This window comes from Nomascus leucogenys, chromosome 13, assembly GCF_006542625.1.
Source record: "Nomascus leucogenys isolate Asia chromosome 13, Asia_NLE_v1, whole genome shotgun sequence".
NCBI classification, from domain to species: domain Eukaryota; kingdom Metazoa; phylum Chordata; class Mammalia; order Primates; family Hylobatidae; genus Nomascus; species Nomascus leucogenys.
The window spans coordinates 81,058,320-81,078,059 of NC_044393.1; the positions used below are offsets into that span (position 1 = coordinate 81,058,320).

Here is a 19,740-nt window from a genome sequence, read left to right on the forward strand (position 1 = left end):
ATTGTGGCGCAGTGCAAGCTCACTGAGGCCTCCTCTGAGTGACGTCTGTCCTATGCCATCAGATGCAGTGCAGATTCCTGGCTGTTGGGGAGGACTTACAGGCATGACCAAGCCTCTGCAGCTGCTTCTCTCATACACATTTGCTCAAGTCAAGTACAGACATTTCTGTAGGTAGTCAGAGGCCCCTAGATAAGCCCCACCTTCCACCTTGAGGCATCCTTGGGTACAGATCCCAGCTGGACAAGGTCAGCAGGCTTGGTCCTGGGTGTGACTCCAGACTAGAGCTATTCAAAGGATGGTCCAGGACCTGGAGCCTGTCTACACACTGGTGCTGATCTATGATAATTTGGTACAAAAATGGAGAGTAATTTTGAGAAACTTTTGTGGCAGTTTTAATGAGTAATCTTATGTTTATTAAATTTATCACAATAAAACGGGGCTTGAATGTTGTATATCTTTTTTCCATTTCATTTCTAATTTGTTTTCATTGCATTTTACAAAAACATTGAACTGTGATGAATTGGAAATGTCTAAGAAGAGAAACTGGTCCTTCTTCACAGGTAGTTCCTGGAGCATTGTCTTTGGCCCAGCAAAGGGTGTGTCCTAAAAGAACCTGCAGGAGAGCTCGGGTGGGGCCTGTCATAAGTCAGGGGCTGCTGCTGCTGCCTGCACGTGGCAATTTTTAGAGACATGGAGCAAAACAGCCTAATTGTAGTTTCCATAGTTACCAGCCACCACTGAGGAGAACGTGAGCAGATCTTAAAGGGAAAAGCCGTACACAGGCAGAAGTCAGGAAGCAGGGAGGGAGGGCAGGAAGAGGCAGGTCCCAGAGAGGGTCTGGGCTAGAGGGTGGCCTCCACTCACCTAGCTGCAGTCCTAGTCATTGTCTCTATCCCGGGGCAGAGGTCCTCAGGCTGCAGTAATGGTGCATCACCATGGTAGCCTCCCATGAAGGGCAACTAGCAGGCTGAGAAGGGGCCTTCAGCACAGTTTGTAGGATGATTACCATTCAGAGGTCCCACTCTCTGGCCCCATTCCAGTGCGAGCTCCAAGAATTTTCACTTCTTTCTCCTTCCATGAAACCCCTGACTATGGGCCTCCACCCAAAGCAAAGCCAGAGAAAAGGGGAAAATGGTAGGAAAGTGTCTGTATGAGCCCTACCACCATTGATCCTCAAGCTTGGGGCTTGGATGCACCCAGCAAGCCTGTGTGTCTCTTTCATCTATTGAGGCCAATGCTGTGGACCACCCAGCTGCCTCATATGATCACTCAATGGCTCTCTCCTTCATGCTTTACTCAACAAATACTTCCGCTTGGGGTTAGATAATACAGCAGAGCCCAACCAGGCAACATCCCCACAGTCGTGGAGCTTATTATATTCCAGTGGGAGAGACTGGCATTAAAAGCGTAGATGGAAGCTATAATGTCAGGTAATAAACGTTATGTTCCATTGGCCTCAGGGTGGTGTGTTGGGCCAGGTGGGGCCTTGTTGAGGGTGACCACAGTCACACATGGTCTTTGGCATGTGAAGGGCAGAAATATGGCCACGGGAAGGAGCCTGGGCTTGGCAATGCAGCTCACAGGATCTGCAGAGAGCACCACACAAGTGGAGCCCAGCAAATGCTTGTCAACTAATGATGCAGAAATCAAAGCTGCGTAAATCCCTCTTGGCTTGTATCTGCATGTCCCAGAACCCTCAGAGAGGCCCTCCATATCCACTTGGTTTCAGGCATGACTTGGGTTTCCACAGCCATCTCAAAAGGGGTGTGATGGGTGATTCCACCAGGGGCCCCACCCTGGGGTTCAGTCACTAGACGATGCTGTTGCAGCTCTTTAGCTCTGAAGAAGGAAACCAGAGGCCAGGAGAAAGAATGATGCTGCTTTATGAAAATATTTGGATTATGTGAAATAAGCAGTCCCACCTCAGAATTATAGGCTCATAAATCACTCTGAGGAGAAAAGGGGCCGGGGGACCGGGGAGACTTGGGACATGAGTTTACGATCTCTCCAGAAGCCCTTGATGGAATTACAGCCTCATAACTCACTGGGGCCTGCTCTTTCCCCCAACCTGGCCTCAGCTGTCATGCAGGGCCCCCAGGGAAGGCCAATCTGGGTGCCAGCAATGAGAGGCTGACCTGGCAGAGGCCTCAGGGGAGCGTGAAGGGAGGCCAAGGCGATGTTTTTGAGCTGGATGCGGGCAGCCAGGCGTCGGTGTTAGGGATTCTGTGAGGCTTGTCAGAGAGACAAGGAGCTGAGGCTGAAGAGGTGAGCTGAGCTGCTGGACACAAACATCAGACAGAAGGCATGCGTGAGCATCACATTCCTCGGGGTGCTGTGGAACCGCACAGCAAGGACACACTGGACCCCTCCTGGGTGGGGTGGGGTAGCACTAAGACGCCCGGCTACCGCTTCCTTGTCAGGGCCGTGTCTCTAGTTTGCCGTTTTACAAAATGGTGACCACCAGCCTCTCCTCAGGGAGCTGACAGATACTCTCGAGGCCTCAGAAGAGCTCACAGCATGAGGGCAAATGGTTCACTGAAGGAGCTGGGGTCTTCCTGCAGGTGGGAAGATATGCCCATGGCCAGAGGAGAGGTTTGCTACCAATACGCCCACCTCCCAGCTGGCCCTAGCTGTGGCCTCTGGCATGTCCAGGATGAAGAAAAGCCCACGGGAAGTGGGTTTCTAATGGCAAGTCAATGAGGCACTGTTTAAAAGAGCTGTCTTTTGTGAGGAGCACTGACTGTGAGTCAGGCATGGTGCACTTCATCATGCTGAATCCCCACAACTTGCTCACAAATTATTTCCATTTCACAGATAGGGGAGTGAGGCAAAGCGATCAAAATCAACTTTTCTCCAGTCACACACACATGCTACTGTGTGTACCGTACTGGAGATTCAAATCCAGATCCCTCTGTATCTACAGTGCATCCCACAAGCATGGCTGCCTGGTGCCCCCTCCTGCGCACGGCAGTCCCTAAATCTGCTGGCTGAATCCCCTCAATTTCTATTCTTCTTTCCCTGCTGTAGCTTGCAGTTGCAACCCAATGCCTACCCCTAGTCACTTTGTCTACAATGTCCTTTGCTATTGTCAGAGGTGTTTGAACCAGAGCAACTCCATCTTGAATAGGAGCTGGGTAAAATGAGGCTGAGACCTACCAGGCTGCATTCCCAGACAGTTAAGGCATTCTAAGTCACAGGATGAGATAGGAGGTCAGCACAAAATACAGGTCATAAAGACCTTGCCGATAAAACAGATTGCAGTAAAGAAGCCGGCTAAAACCCACCAAAACCAAGGTGGCCAGGAGGGTGACCTCTGGTTGTCCTCACTGCTACACACTCCCTTCAGCACCATGACAGTTTACAAATGCCATGGCAACGTCAGGAAGTTACCCTATATGGTCTAAAAGGGTGAGGCATCAATAATCCACCGCTTGTTTAGCATATCATCAAGAAATAACCATAAAAATAGGCAAACAGCAGCCCTCAGGGCTGCTCTGTCTGTGGAGTAGCCATTCTTTATTCTTTTACTTTCCTAATAAACTTGCTTTCACTATAGGGATTTGCCCTGAATGCTTTCTTGCACAAGATCCAAGAACCCTATCTTGGGGTGTGGATTGGGACCCCTTTCCAGTAACACTGTGATGATAATCCATCCATCAGTAAGAGAGAGAGAGAGAGAAATAGAGACAGAGAGAGACTTGTTTAGTGTTTGTCGTAGTTCAGCACAATCATTAAGTGCGTAGGTTTTGGAATCAGAGAAACCTGGTCTTACATCCCCGCTCTTTGATCCCTATCACTTTCCATTTGTGGAACTGGAGTCCAATTATTGTTTTAAGCCTCAGCGTATTTATCTGTAAGACGGGTATAATAATGGTAACTATAGACTAGACCTGGATCCTGAGAACTGAATGCCAGTAATGTATGTGAGTGACACAGACATCATTTCTCTGAGGAAATCCCTTTATGTCCTGGGAGGTGATGACTCTTGGGCATGGGTTATTGGAAATCAGGGTTTACAATCCCACTCAACACTTGTATTGTCTTCTTTATCTCTTCCAAGTATCTTATCAACATCCCATTTTCTAAGGGACCTAATTTTTTTTTTAATTGATAGACTACAGCAGACTAAGATCACTTAAGAAAACTTGCCTTCAGTATCTGCTTGATTTTATTACATGATCTTCTTTACATACCTGGTCTTGTGGTCCAGTGCTATAAAGAAAACAATGGTCAATGACATTTGGTTGGACAGACCTATCCATTTACATATTTGGAACCTAGGTGATGAGGGAGCTGCAGAGATAAATGAGTAAGCTGCACTTTTGCAAGGGAGGGTGGGTCTCTAAAAGCTCTCCTAAGGTTCAAATACTGACGGCCCGAGGCTGTTGATCTTATCTAGTTCAGGAGATGTTTTTCCATAAAGTAAATCATGATTCACTGCATGAATTCCTATGCACTGAATATTGTAGAAAGAACTGATGACCCTGAAAAACTGGAAATGTTAACCCTCTTCCTAGACGGGCTAGGCGTCATCCTGCCAAGAGACAGAGAAGGAGATTCTAAGTCAAGAAAAAGCTCATTAAGTGCAGATATTTCCCCATGTTATGCATGGAGACCTTGAATCACAGTCAGACAAGCCCTAACATTTGCAGAGCTGCAGAGGGTGAGGGTATGAATGGAGGCCTAGACATCAAATGCTTATATTTAAATAAACTTTGTTCCATCCTTGTACCTTGGCAAATACACCTTCAAAGCAATAAAATTAGCGGGGCAGGGGGAGTGAAATCTATGCCTTATACATGACTGAAAGTTGGTAAAAATATAAATAACTGGATTTCATAATTATTACAACCCTGCGGGAGTTTTGTTAATGGGCTGACATGTTTGAATGAGTAATAAAGACATACACAGTTCATGTTAAACTTGAGCATTCATCTAATTACAGTGTATCCAGCATTGAGTTCAGAATCAAAGAAATAGAAGACCTGGTCTATTTCTGAGTTAAGGAGACAGGACATAAAAAGGTGAAATTATTAGGGGATAAAATTATTACATACATATCAGCATTGATTCTATTAAAATAAAGTGCTGAGTGGTGCATTACTGGCAATAAAATGCTAAGGCCACCTAAGATAAGGTGCTAATTGGATGGCACAGCTAAGAAGAAATGCAGACAGTGCTGGGAAAGGTTAGATAGTATCACATCCCACCCCAGAAGTCATGTGTGAATTTGATGAGTCACAGAACCAATGGGCTTGTCCTGCCCTCACCAACATCCATGACACAGGGTTACCTCGACATCCTTTACTTATCTCCCATATGTCATAACTTTCAAGGTGGAACAAAAACTTGGCTTTGTTGTGAATAATGGAAAGGAGGAGAAAAGGTAATCACTGTAGCCGGTGATGAAAGTAGTGGAAAAATGAGGAGGTAGAAGAAAAGACCTGGGGACTCGTACCAAAAAAAAAAAAAAAAAAAAAGAAAAGTTTTTGAAATGACTTTAATCTTACTGATCTAGAATGAAGGGTTTTAAAGGATCACATATTGTGTTGTACACTACCTTGCACTCGGCCGCATACCCTCTTGACCCGCCTTTCCACCCCAGCTGTTGCCACAGCAACCAGGTGGCATGCACAGGGAGCCTGATAGTGTCTGCTTCAGGGACACTGTGCTCCCCTGGCCTCTTCCCCCGGGGCTCCTCTGCTCCTACCATGGAGGGCAGGGGGTGCCTGGGGGAAACCACTTAGCTTTTCCAACTCACTTGCAAACTTAGAAGTGAGAGGAATGAACAGCCCAGGGGCAAACTTTCTGCAGTGGGGAGTGGGAGCCGATGGATGGTTTCTGAGGTGTCTTCTACATTACCAGAGGGTCCAAGAGGGGTCAGAGTCCTGGCCCCCCACAGCGAGGGCCAGCTTGAAAATATCCCCTTGAACTGGCTTGTCCTCACTTCCCTACCTTCCGCTCCCGTTCCTCAGGACCGCTTCCCAAAACAAGCCCCCTGCTCACAACCCCTTGTCTCACTTCTGCTTTTAGGGGGAACTCAGGCTCTTATAATTTTTAGTTATCTATTTTTGTACTTTTTTGGAAAGCTGTGTTCTATTTACATGTGTATTTCAAGATGGGCAGTTGAGAAATTCTTGTACCTACTTTACTCATTCATTTAAAAAAACATTTATAGGGCAACTACTATGTGCTTGGTGTTGTCCCATGAGCAAGGGTTAGAGAGATCATATGTGGAGTTTTCAGAAGCCTGCTACACAATAGTAAAAGCTACCGTCTATCACAAACTTACAGGATGGCAGGACCTGCTCTAAGTGCTTTGTAATCCTTGCCTCACTTCATCCTCACGAGAGCTGTATGAGGATACCCTCAGCAGCCCTGCATTATTATTCTCATCTTTATAGGTGAGGAAGCCACGATTTAGAGACAGTTCGGAACTCCAGGTAAAAGCTGGCCAGAGAAGGGCAGAGTTTGAACCCGGCCGTGGTCTTCACCATCACACTATGTAGAGAGTATGTTCCAGATACAAAAGGGGGATGGAGAACGGGTCCTAGGGGTGGAAGTCCTAGCTGTCTGCCCAGGGGGGCTGCTCTCACAGCTCTGAGTCAGTGGCATCTCCAGCCTGCGTTGCCCTCAGAAATTCACAAAACAGCAGGGAAACCAAAGCAGAAGGAAGGATTGGCAGGGTATTGTGGAGTTGGGGCAGTTCAGCACAGCCAGTGCCCTTTTAGTTAAGAAACAGGATGTTTCCTATGGTGAGGGATGTGATCCTAATGAATCGGGGGGAGCACACATCCCTACTGACCTGCCAGCCACCTCTCCCAGGGCCTCTGTTTCTTTCTCCCCCAAGCCCTGCCTCTGCATTGCTAGAGTTTGGAGAGGCTTAAACAGGTAATGAGCAGGGACTTGGAAGGTGAGTGATATAGTGGCTGGTCTGGTCTGGACTTGGATGTGGAGCAGGGATAAGAAGGACCCCTCTTCTGTGTGTGTGTGTGCGTGAGGAGCATGACTTCTTCCTCTCCTACATTTTAGAGGGATCATCAGGCCTTCAGTAGAATCAGCCAGCATCCTTCTAGGCATCACAAGAAGCTGTCGTTTATGGCTTCCAAAGGGAGCTGCCATCTTGATCAAGGACCAGTGCCGAGAATATGGTCTGTATCCCCTGAGGATGAGTTCTCTGCTTTCATGGTAAATTGATCATTGATCCAAACCAAGGCATATAGAAAACTATAGGTTATATTTTTAAGCAAACTTGGTTGCATTCATTCCTAGATAATAGTTTCTCCTAGGACATTGTGGGATGTTAATGCCATGACTTTCACTTGGGCCTGAAAACTCTTCACCACAGCAGCTGGTGTGGGAACCAGGCAGCACATGCCTGGCACAGAGTTGGCAAAAGGCAGGTCCTTACTCTCACCCTCTAAATCCTCCCCATTTCTCTCCTCTGATACTTCCCCCTCCTTACACTTCCTTCTGTCCTAACTCTGTAGATTTGCACTGCCTTTTTTCCACCTCTGCTCCTTTTTAGTCTTTGCTTTCTTCCCTAATCTGTCCACAAAATGATTCATATTGAGTGTAAATAGTCAATAGTGTCTCTTTTAAAGAAGGCTTTAGGTCAAAAGAATACTTCTTTGTAGGTGAAATATGAGATTTCATACATTCATTATGAACTGAGGGGCCACCTGTTAGGTTAAATCCCTTGTACCTTATAGCAGTCAGGATAGTCTTGGCTATGCAGCAGTAACAAACAGCTTCATACCTTAGTGACTTAAAGCAGCAAAGTTTTATTTTTTACTCATACTACACAACCATGGTGTCATCCGGTGGCTCTGCTCTGTGCTGTCATTGATCTCACTCTGTGATTCAGGCTGCTGCTTTCTGGAGCATTACAAGTGTCCACACCACTAGCACTCATATTCCATTGGCCCAAACCAAGTTGCTGGGCCAGCTGAACTTTATTGGGGTGGGAAACTGTACTGCTCCTTCAGGAAGGGGAAATAGATATTGCTGAACTGTGATATAACCTACCAGATATTCCTATGCCTGGGTCTAACCTCTTCTGCCTGGACCCTACCTCCTCTGCCTGGGTCCAACATCATTCATGAGCCTTGGCTTTAGTAAGTACCTTCAGCAGCCCTGCAGGCTCTGGCTCAGTGTCCAGGGTAGGAGTTCTGCTAAGAGAAAAGCGAGGCAGGTTTAGAGAAAGTGATGGTGCAGAAGTGACCTGCATCTGCCTCCATTTACTCTGCTCAGCTAGGAGCAGCTCTGCTAACCCAGGGAGAGGTTTTCACTACAACACCATCTCTCTTTACCTGTAAAAGATAGCCATTAGCTGCAACTCAAGGAATTAGTTTTCTAAAGATAAACCATTCATGGGAGAGAGCAAGTGGCCTGATATTGAAGGTAATGGAGTCACAGTTGGGAGACAACCCAGTGGCCAACTTTGTAGCTGATTGCTTTCACTGAGTCTTGCTTTCTGTGCCTCTCTCCCACCATTCATGATTTATTGAGCACTCTCTCTGAGTGGGTCACTGTGCTAAGCTGGGGTAATAAATTCAACTGAGATGTAGTCTCTGCCTTTAAGGATCTCACAGTCAGCCGGGCGCAGTGGCTCACGCCTATAATCCCGGCACTTTGAGAGGGTAAGGGAGACTAATCACTTGAGGTCAGGAGTTCAAGACCAGCCTGGTCAACATGGCAAAACCCCATCTCTACTAAAAATACAAAAAAAAATAGCTGGGCCTGGTGGCACACACCTGAAATCCCAGCTACTTGGGAGGCTGAGGTACGAGAATTGCTTGAACCCAGGAGGTGGAGGTTGGAGTGAGCCAAGATCATGCCACTGCACTCCAACTGGGCAATAAAGCAGGACTCTGTCTCAGGAAAAAAAAAATAATCAAAGATCTCATAGTCTAATGACCACAAAAAGTATACAATTTCATAAGGTGTTAGATATTTACTTATTTTGCAATGGGTAAATGAGGCATTATTCTAAATTTGTTATTAAGGCTCCAGGATGGGCCCACTATTATTTGTACAGTATCTTTTTTGTTTTATTTTGTTTTTGAGATGGAGTCTTGCTCTGTCGCCCAGGCTGGAGTGCAGTGGGGCGATCTTGGCTCACTGCAACCTCTGCCTCCCGGGTTCAAGTGATTCTCCTGCCTCAGCCTCCTGCCTGAGTAGCTGGGATTACAGGCATCTGCCACCATGCCTGGCTAATTTTTGTATTTTCAGTAGAGATGGGGTTTCACCATGTTGGCCAAGCTGGTCTCAAACTCTTCACCTCAAGTGATCTGCCCACCTTAGCCTCCGAAAGTGCTGGGATTACAGGCATGAGCCACTGTGCTCGGCCTGTAGAGTATCATTTTTATGACTAATAATAATAATACATGCATGCATGAGCCTTCATAGTACATGGGGTCTTTTTCACTTCGGTTGTCTAAATTGGCCTGCCCCAATCTTCTGGGCTTTGTAGTACAATTAGAACAATCTTCATTTTGTGGCTAGGTAAACAAAATACAAGAGAAGTGGCCTGCTCAAGGTCATGGTGGTTGGTTCTGACAAAGTTTGAGCTCATATAGGTAAAGGAATCTGAGGCCCTGGTGGAAACTTCATTGTTCAATCTCAATGTAAACCTTCAGAGTGACATCACTGTCCCCACCCAGCCTGAGTCTTTATTTAGGAGAAGGGAAGAACATCTCCTTCCTATTCCTGAACTATGCTTTTCTTGTAAGCCTGATCTACTGAGGAAAAAAAAAAAAAAACACCCACCACTCTGGTTGATTTCAATCCATTCGGTTTGTTCCAGGTCTTGAGGCCAGGGAGTTTGGTTTTCCCTCACAGCTGCCCCGTCCATTCCCACAGTCACCCCACGCTGTACATCGTCCTGTGGCCGTGCTGATGGTGCCTCCAGAGGCCGTGGCTTCTGCGTCTCAGGCTGAGGAATGCTCTCTCCTCAGGAGCTCCCTCGTATCTCAGAAGAAATTGCCTCGGGAAGGTGGGACAGTGCTGAGGGCAAGGCCAGGAAGGACCCCTGTGGACACTCCCGAGTCCACTTCCTGACCCTTCTCTCTGTGCCCTCCAGGGGTCTCATCCTGGGTGAACTGTTCCCATGCACATCTCAGGGAATGAAGGCTGGAGGGGCCTATGGGTGGGTGGGTGGGTAGGGGCAGTATGGAGGCGGGAGGGTGGGATTTGCCTGAAGTTTCATCAGCAGTTGGTGCCCCCAGCATCTGCCTCACCCCTCCCCCTTTCCCCCACCCTGCACTCCTCCTTCCTTTCTTGCCTCCCTCCTGAGTCTTCCCCTTTCCGCATTTCTGCCTCCTGTTCTTTATTCTGCTTCTCTCCTGATTCCCTTCTCTCATAGCTTTCCCTTTGAATAAGAAGGATGCTGGAATATTCATGGAGTCATCCAGCCCAGCCTCCCCCACCAGCTGACCTGAGGCTTAAAACGTGGACAGATCTGCCCAAGGTGGCCAGTTGAGCCAACAGCAGAACCTGCAGAGGTCCTGGTGCCCAGGCCAGGGCTCTCTGTGTCATGCCAGCTGCACTGGCTCCCCGCCCCCCACCTCTGAGCGGTGTGGGCGTTAGATGGGCATGCAAGGCAGGCAGCGGCGTGGGCTCCTTCTCTCTGGCCCTCCTCACTGCCACCCTTTTCATTCTCTTTTTCTCCCTAACCCACTCTACCCCAGGAACACAGTTGGATTCAAGATCTTCACTCTCCATCAACATACCAGGGGAGGTGGGGGCTGAGAGAATCATTGGTCATGAAGGTGTCACTTGCCAGGAAGACCTGAAGCAGAGATGGCAATGCTTGTGTCATCCCCAGAGCCAACTCTAATGGGCAAGTAGCAAGTTCCTGGAGGGCTGCCTTGAGAGGGATTCTGGGACTGACTGGGCTGCGTAGGAAAGCCTTGTCTCCTGACAGCACTGACTAGTAACATGTTTACTCTCCCTGGCTTGAAGTGTTGCCACCTTGGGATGGCTGCCTTGCCACTGAGAACAGAGCCTGAAGTAGAAGGATGCATCTCTGGTGGTTGAGTTTAGATGTCACACAACTGCAGAGAGAAGGTGCCAGCCATGTGTCTGCATGCTGGAAGCTCTTGCCATCTTATAGCCAGCCTTCTCCCCCAGCCCCTCCTAGTCAGTCACATAAAGAAGCACCCAAAATCCCAAACTGCATTTTTATTATTTTTTAATAAACTTTATTCTATATTACAAATAAGTTTTTTTTTGTTCTGAACTGCAAAATAGGAATGCCTTATATTTACATACACAGGTATACAATTAATTATAACAAAGGTACAGAAGCTTGCCTTTACCAAGTTACAACTGGGCTCCAATTTAAATAGCATAGGTTTCCTTTTTAAAAACTTTTTTTAATCCTTTTTTTAAATATCTTACTAGGATACTCTTCTTTAAAAATCAAAACCATAAGACCCTCTTCTTAGAGGTCTCATCCACATATATTTGAGGCTCATTTTAACACTGTTGTCTAAAGATATGTTTTGCTTTGTTCTAACAAAGGGTCAATGTTCGAGGTGGGAGCTTTAGTTTGAAACAGAAGTGGGATGGGGCTGGAAGGGGGTGACTGGAACAGAGATAACCTGCCCTACCTCCTTCAACAGCTTCTCTATGTGACTCAAAGACCTCTGCCGGTTCCTTAAACCACGCTTCCATCCTGTTTCTCCCCTTCTCCTCTAGCATTTGAAGCTCAACTCTGGGTCATCTGGCTGGGCCAAAACCCCTGCATCACCCCCACATGTTGGCTAGCTGAGCCATTGTCTGTTGTGGTACCCTGGAGTTGCTGGTTGCTATGGTAACTCGGCAGGACCCTGCTGGAAGAGATGGACTGGCCCCTGCATGCTAAAGTGGGGAGGAGGGCAGTGGCATCCAATCCTTCCTTCCCACCTCGGGGCCTGGAGGCCTTGTTCCTGCTCAAAGCAGCCAACACACGACTAAGCAAAGACCGCATGTCTCAAGGACACCAGGCCAAGGTAGGGAGTGGTGACGGGAGGGCTGTCCATTCTAAAACACAAAATCATTGGTTTCCGAATGGAAACAAGATTCTTTGAGGTAAGCTAGCTTTTCATTTTTAAGAACAGAAGGTTTAACAAGTCAACAAACTAACGAGAACATTGGGGAGGGAGAGGAAAGGACAGACAGATGAGCACAGATGAGGACAGACAGATGTATCCCATCTTCGTCCTGTGCCTGGATTGCGGCTGATCTCTGTGCACGAAAGTGTTCATTAGTCCTGTTTGGTGAAATGGTCTTGGTTTCTTAAGTGTCCTTGGGGTTGCTCTTTAACTGTGTCCTCTGTTTTAAATTCTACTCTTGTAAGGGAGACCTTCCAAAATGTGCTTGAGTCAAAAGATCAAAGATACTAACAAAGGAAGTTCTAATTCCACATAAAGAAATTGGTGGAAGATGAGCTGCATAGACAAAGTCTACTTGCTTTTGCAATCCTGGCGGAGGGAAAACTTGGGTCTTCCCATGACCCGTCCCTAATAGAGCCTCCCTAAAGTCTGAGGAAAGCTGATAAGAGATGTGTAGGATTCGGCAGTACCAGGGGCAGCCCAGAGAGCCAAGCATAGACATCAAAGGCGGTGGGAATGGAATAAGGTGAGGCTCCCCCAACCCAGGATTTTCAGCCTAACTGAACCACCTCACTACCTCTGCCAATACAAACAGAAAGTTCTTTTTGTATATGAAGGATTTTGTTTCATTTTGTTTAACTTTGCTTTGCTTTCTGGTAGTCACCAGTCTACTCAAGGCATTTAATTGGGATCCTGATGAGTATGTATTTCTTTTACAACCAAAAAATCCTATATACTTTTAAACCTTGGATACTCCCTCTAGTAAAAAAAAAATTTGTGGGAGAGCAAAAATTTGTAGTAACAAAAACTCTCTCTTGCATGTCTGAAACTTTTACTGCAGTGGATTACTTTCCAAATGAGAGGAGTGGTCATTTAGGTTTCCTGTCAAGAGCATGCCACCCTCAGCACCATGAGGAGAGGTTTGCAGAGTGTCCCAGCCTCACTCGGGAGCTGTGTCAGTGTTACCTGGGGCTGTGTCTCAGCTCCCCACTCTAGAAAATAAGGCTCTTGTTTCCTACACAGAGAATGCCTGTAGGGTGAGGTGGCAGGAGGCGGTAGAAGGACTCCATCTGTCAAAAGCACGGGGAAGCACCAGGAATAGCAGCAGCCATGTGAGATGCCACCCCTAGCATTGTCCTCATCCAGGGAATGTCCTGACCCATTTTTTTTTTTAATGGGGGAGGCTCCTCCTGTCCTCTGAGGCTCTCCTCATCCCCTTGGAAGTCATAGGTTTTGCTCCCACCAACCAAGTAATTTGGACTTAACATCCATAGCAGGGCTCCCTTCTTACTCTCGAACTACTAAGATATACAAACAAAAACCAAACAACGCCAAAATCCCAAATAAATGGCCCACAGTTTTGTTTTTTAAAGGAAGAGGCTGAGGGGTCAAGGCCTCCCAGTCACCTGTCCTGAGAGCTGGCAGGAAGAGGGGAAGAGGCCCTTGATGTAGACGAGGACCAGGAGGGATGGCTGGGGGGATTTGGGGCATGGGGAGAAGCCAGGGCACTGAGATGCCTGGGGTGGGTCTTCTCTGGGGGCCAGGTGAGCTCCTGGAGGTGACTCAGTCATGGAAAGACCCCTTGAAGGCCTTGAAGAGCTGGCTGGGGCTGCTTACTGGGCTCACTGTTCCTGGAAGGAGCAGGGGAAGTTCCCGGAGAGGGGCTTCTCTGGGCCTTGTGCCTGCACAGCACCTTCCTACCTGTGTCTGTCTTTCCCTCACTGCTTGGCTGTCTGTGAGGTGGGAGGTTTGTCCTTGACTGATAACAATACTGGCCCTTCGCTCGGTTAAGTATTTGACTTCATGTTACTGTGTCCTCTTGGCCCTGGGAAAGAAGACAGATGGAAATTGAGCTTTTCTTTTTAGGTCACACAGGGTGGTGCTGAGACGTGGGCCCATCACAGCATCGTTCACGGCTCTGGAAACAGTGGTGAGGATTCTTCTTGCAGTGGAGGTCATTTGGGAAGTCATTGCTTGTGGATCCTCAGATGGGGACCCACAGGGCCTTGGCCAGACGAGGGAGCCCCTACAGCCAGGAAGGCAGCTTTGGGCGGGGTGGGACGGGGGGCTGGGGCAGTCACAGAGGGCTGGGCTGAGAGGTCTGAGCAGCTCCTGTACTCAAGTGGATAAATCGCCCTGGGATAGAGGCTATGTGTGCAGGAGAGGCAGGGTGGAATGAGGAGGGACAAGGAGGATGCTCGCGGCAGGAGGAGCACAGGCAGAAGCCAGACATGCAACGGGAGACACGGTACCAGGGACCTGGTTTTGTGGGGGAGGTGGAGATGCTGGGCCAGTACATCAACTTTCACTGCTGGTGGGCACAGGTAGCTGGGCCTGAGGGGACCAGGTCAGAGACCTTTCCTGTGGGTAACTCCTGCTTCTTCCTGGGAACAGTCCTGGACAGTCTGCCTCAAACTTTGGGATTTATTTAAAATGACTTCTCTTTCACCCGTAGCTCCTCACAAGCACCCAAGCTCACTTACCAGGCTGCAGGTGCACAATGGGGAGGCTCTAGGGGCTGGCTTTGCGTGCAGGGATCATGCTGCCATTGGAATGTACCTTGGCCTGTAGGACACTTGGGTTATCCTCTGTCCCCAAATTTAAAACCATATTGAAAGAAGAAGGCAAGAAAATATTTTCCTGAGGAAGTAACTGGCACGATGGCCGCCTTCACTTACTGGCACTATTTGCGGCTACCAAGAAATGTCAGGGTCTCTCTTTATGGGGAAGGACAAAGAATGGGCAAAAGCTGCATCTGGGGGGACTTGTGCCCAGGAGAAATGACCAGTCTACCGCTCTGTTTCTTGTCTTCCTCTACTTATTCCTTAAAATTTAGGACCCCACAAAGCCCCCTTCTTCCCTGCTACCTTAAGCCCTTCTCTCTCCAAAATGCAAAAATCCCCACCTAAACTTTGTCAGTGATTTTGATGGCTCAGTCTGGTACCATTTTCCCTGGGAGGGTACGGGATGAGTTGGAGGGGAAGGTAAGGAAGAAGGCCTTTTCTCTCCTTCTGTCTGCCCAGGACTCAACATAATGGTGACCCTACAAATTAACTTTGCCTCGAGGGAGGCCGTGAAGGGGCCTCCATCCCACAGGACCAAGTCGGCCCAATTCCTTTCTCTGGGAGCCCGCAAGCCACATGGGCAGCCCCTGGATGTTTGCTCGGCCAGTGGGGTAAGGAAGATCCCTGGGGGAGTTAGGAAAAAAGATTTGGTGGGGATGGGGGGGGCAAGGACAGCTTTTTGACAATGTTGCTTGTCTTTGCTTTTAAACACCATATCACACGTGCACCAAGAATCCAAACGGAAGAAATGGAAAACAAACAACAGCAAAAGAAAAGATAATTTTTATAAGCAAGGTGGGCTGTGGCTCTGGATACCTGGCTCGGATTTCTCAGTCCCCAAGCAGGCCATGGGGACTGCAGCAAACAGTGACAGAAACAACCCACCCACCAATTAAAGTCAAACTGGACCCAAACCCCTCCCCCAGGAGAAATGGGGACAGCCAGAAAATTTGTCTGTCCTTGTCTTCTCTTTCTTCCTAACCTTTCTATTTCTCTGAGGTGTTTGAAGTTTTTCTTATAACAAAAACATGGAAAAAAATAAAGTCCTGTACCGCCAAAGTAACAATAACAATAATCATCTGGTAAAAAATAAAAGCTTCAGCAGAACTGTGATAAGTAAGTCTTTTTTTCTTTTCTGCTTGTTCGATTTTTTTTCTCCTAACTGTGCAAAAAAAAAAAAAAAAAAAAAATCAAAACGCACTCACTCATCCACGCGTTCACACACGCAGCTTCCATCCAGCAAATCTGTGTTAAATACGTTCATGTCTCTTTCCTCCCCAACCCTTTATATGTGCAAAAATATTGTAGTGACCGAGGTACTTCCTCAGACCATCTCCCACATGCACCCTTTCTGGCCTTCCAGGTCCTGTGACTGACTTCTTGGGAGGGAATAAAATGATCAAGGATAGAAAAGCCAAGCTTCTCCACTTGGTACTGCACTTGCCAAAACCTTTGGTTATTTTTTTTTCTTCCTCTTCCAATGCATTGTTTCCCATTTTCGTCTTCCCGTTAGGTTGCTCATGTCTTTTCCACCATCTGTCCTCTGCGATGTCACATGATGCCCCGTTCCGAGGTCCAGGCCTCGGCAGGTGACCACCCTGATTTCCTATGGACAAGTGCCCTCTCCTTCCACCCACCAGCTCTCAGCATAGAAAGCAAGTAAGTGTTGAAATGTCCTGAAGCTGCAGGATGAATGGATGAGCAAGGGGAAAGAGAAGGGGAACACTTCAAAAATCCTTCTACAAAGGACAAGGAATCCTTTTGAGCTTTCTGCCTACACCTGGGGCAGACACACACACACATGCGCTCACACACATGTGCACATATTCATATCCAAAGGGGCAAGTGTTCTTAAAAGTACCGGATGCTCCATGGACTTGCTGGAAATGGTGTGGTTTCTTCCCCAAGGGTGGCTCATTCTGAGTGAGTGACAAGGAACGATGTCTGATGTTTGGGGAGTGAAGGCAAGACTCTGAATCCTTCTCCTCAACCTCACCTAAGATGATATTTCTCCTTGTATCCCATAGTGGTGAACAACTCCAGAGCAGAGGTGCCAACAGAGACTCCTGCTTAGGGTGGGAGACCGGACCAGACAGCACCTAAGGTCTCCTTAGGATGAAAGGTTCCTAGAACCCTCCATTAGACCATCTCTCCCCATAGCCTCTGCTTACCTAGTATCCATTTCTAGGCACACATTTGCCTGCCTGGCTAAAATGGTGCATCTGTAGATGTAAGAACAGATGGGGAGATGGATGCCAAGGCCGAGGTCATTTGTATGTTCCTCTTCTCAATTCCAGCCAGGCCCATCAGCTCGACTCTTTGTCCCTCCCAGACCTGACAAGCTGGATGCTGAGGTTGGCTGGCATTTTGGGCTGTCTCCGTGAGGCTGTGCTTAAGTCTGTTTCTTTCAAGGATGACTGCTGAAGAGATGAGGAAGGAGAATGATGAAAGAGACAGCTGAGATGTTGAGGAAATCATTCCCAAAGAGGTCTGGACAGCCCAGTGACGAAGTCATCTGCATAGCAATGGCACCAGATTCTGCAGAGGGAACAGGGACTAGGCTGTTGGCCCCAGCCGTCTATGGAGTTCTCAGGAAGGATGGTGGGGATGGAGCCATGGAGATGGCTGGAGGTAGAATCTCCTAGATGCACTCTGCATTTCACGTTGACCCTTGATGAAAGGTGACAAAGGAGGGTGGAGATAGATGCTTTCTCTTGACAGCACTCAGGGCTCTGGTAATGGACTAGACCTATGACTATGATTGTGACTCATTTGAATTTGGGGGTAAATGGAAAACAAATTCTGCTTCCAGGGTAGATGCAACTCTCTTTCCTTTTCTCCCCCTCTGTGTTACATTTCTGCTGCTAGGATTCAGATGAAAAGGTTAGGAGAATCTCCATGGTGGAATGTAATTGCTATTCTTTCTCCTGCCTGGCTTTCTACTGGCAGGGGAGCAGGCAGGGCAGGCAGGTCCCTCTGGAGACCTGGAAGAGGACAGGAAGCCTCTGGACACCAGACCAGTGGGGGAGAGGGAGCCTCAAGGAGCACCTCCCAGCTGCTCACACATGCCCTGCTCCAGCCACATGCAGGAGGTTTGGCCTTTCTTCTCACAGCTGCAAAGTGATCAGACCACTGGCTGAACCACTGGAGATGGAACTGTGGGAAGGGTGAGCCAGGTGATGTCTTCCCAGTAAAGATAATACTGAACTCCTTCCTTGCCTCTTCCCTAGGCCAAGGCTCAGACCGAAGCGGGGGCTGCCAAAGTGGAAGGCGAAGTAGCAGCACAGAAACGTCCCCTGTCCCTGGCTCTTCATCCATATTTGCACCCTGCTGCTGACATGCACGGGGTCAGGAGCACCTGGGAGACAGAGGCCCCTCTGACATCTTCTGGTCAGCTCCCTTGCCATGGGCCTGGCCATTCTTGGACTAATTGAGGGTCAGTGGCTTGGTCCAATCGTGTTGGCAGAGCAACTGGAAGAGAAGAGATCCAGGAAGGAGAGAGAAACGGAAAGAGGCAGAAAGAGAGAAACAGCGCTGCTCAGGGGATGCTGCTGATGCCAGTCGGAACTTGCACTTGGTAAAGATGATAATCTAGACTGAGGCACGGCTTGGTGTGTCCCCCTCCAGGGCGGCCCTGGAAGGATGGTTCTCAGCTGTCTAAGCTCATGAGGGTTATGACTTGTTCTAGTTTGTAGGCCAGTTTCTGCTTCCCACACTGGTCGTCGCGGTCCAGAGGTCCAAGGATCTGCGGAAGGGCCAAGAACGGGGAGGTTACTCATTTGTGTGTACAGGTCTGTGTTCTCAGGAGGCACAAAGATGGTGTGGATGTGGTCAGAAGCCCAGGAAGCCACAGGCATGTGCAGAGGCACACAGGACACTGCGGGGTAGGAGGAGACCTGGGGAGCGTGGGCGGGAAGGTGTGGCAGGCATAGCATGTGAGCATCGGCGAGGCGGTGAGCACAGGATGCCAGCACACACAGTCATGTCTGAATGACTGTGTGCATTCTACTGGCTACAAAAGATGGTAGACAGAGGGCAGAAGCTCTGCTGAAGATGCCTGTGCCGAGATGCTGCAGTTACCTGCAGGTTAGACAGCAGCTAGTTCCATATCCGATGGAAATGTGCAGTGCTCAGCATGGAGCCGGAATGTGATTTCACGGATGTTAAGACATCCCACCCTTCCTCCCGCAGAAATAAAAATCCTCTCCATCAGCTCCTTGAGGCCCCAAATTCTACATTTAGAAAGTCATTTGTTTTCACTTTGCCCGTTAAAAAACAAATATCCCTGGAAAAGTAAGACTACAAGCTTTCCTGGTCATTAACACCTAAATGGATAATGTCTACCAAAGCCTTTTCTGAGGGCAGGCAGTTAGCAGAGGACAATGACAGCCAGCAATTGTGGCCCATGATGAAAAATGTGCTAGAATTTTACTCCAACTCAGGAGAGGAGGGATGGAGTAAAGGCTCTGCCAGTTTCTAGCTCGGTGATCTGAGACCAAACAGGTTACCTGTCTGAACACTCAACGTCCTCAACTGTTAATGTAGGAATGACTAATCCACCTCCAGGGGAGAGGATGTCAGATAACATCTGTGAGCACCCTCAACACAAGGCCTGCCCCCCGAGAGGCACTAGACAATTGGGTGGAACCTACTGATGTTGCAGTTTGAGGGGCAGGGATAAGAAGGGAGGGCAAGGAGATGAGAAGGAGGCTGAAGGCTCAAGGGAGGTACCCAGGGCTTTGGAGTTCATGACCCAGTTAATGTTTCTTTAATTGTGGAGGCAGGATAGAGCTGGGCAAGAACTGTCATTTGTACACACCATCATTTCATAGATAGATAGGTTATTTAAACACCAAGGTAGACAGGTGTACTTATAGACTAACAGAATCTTTCTTTTCTGAGATGAGATGGTTGGAATATTATACTGGTGCACACTATAGCATCCTTATTACCTTGCATTGCCACAGACAGGGGAAAACTGCCCCAGACCAGTACTCACCTGCAGACTGGCATCACGGTCTCTCCCCTAAGGGACCCAGCACTGGCTTTCCCATGCTGTAGGGGCCACAGAATTAGGC

General features: G+C 48.2%; 1 protein-coding gene across 2 annotated transcripts in view; it reads right to left on the minus strand.

The window, feature by feature from the left end:
- Positions 1-11,177: 11,177 nt before the first annotated feature.
- Positions 11,178-19,740, minus strand: part of PLXNA4 (plexin A4) — a 457,885-nt gene continuing 449,322 nt past the window's right edge. For both annotated transcript variants that reach the window (XM_030825648.1, XM_030825649.1), the window contains exon 32: positions 11,178-18,407. In XM_030825648.1, the coding sequence (XP_030681508.1) occupies positions 18,312-18,407 (96 nt within the window). In that variant the 3' untranslated portion in view covers positions 11,178-18,311. The remainder of the gene's footprint in view (positions 18,408-19,740) is intronic.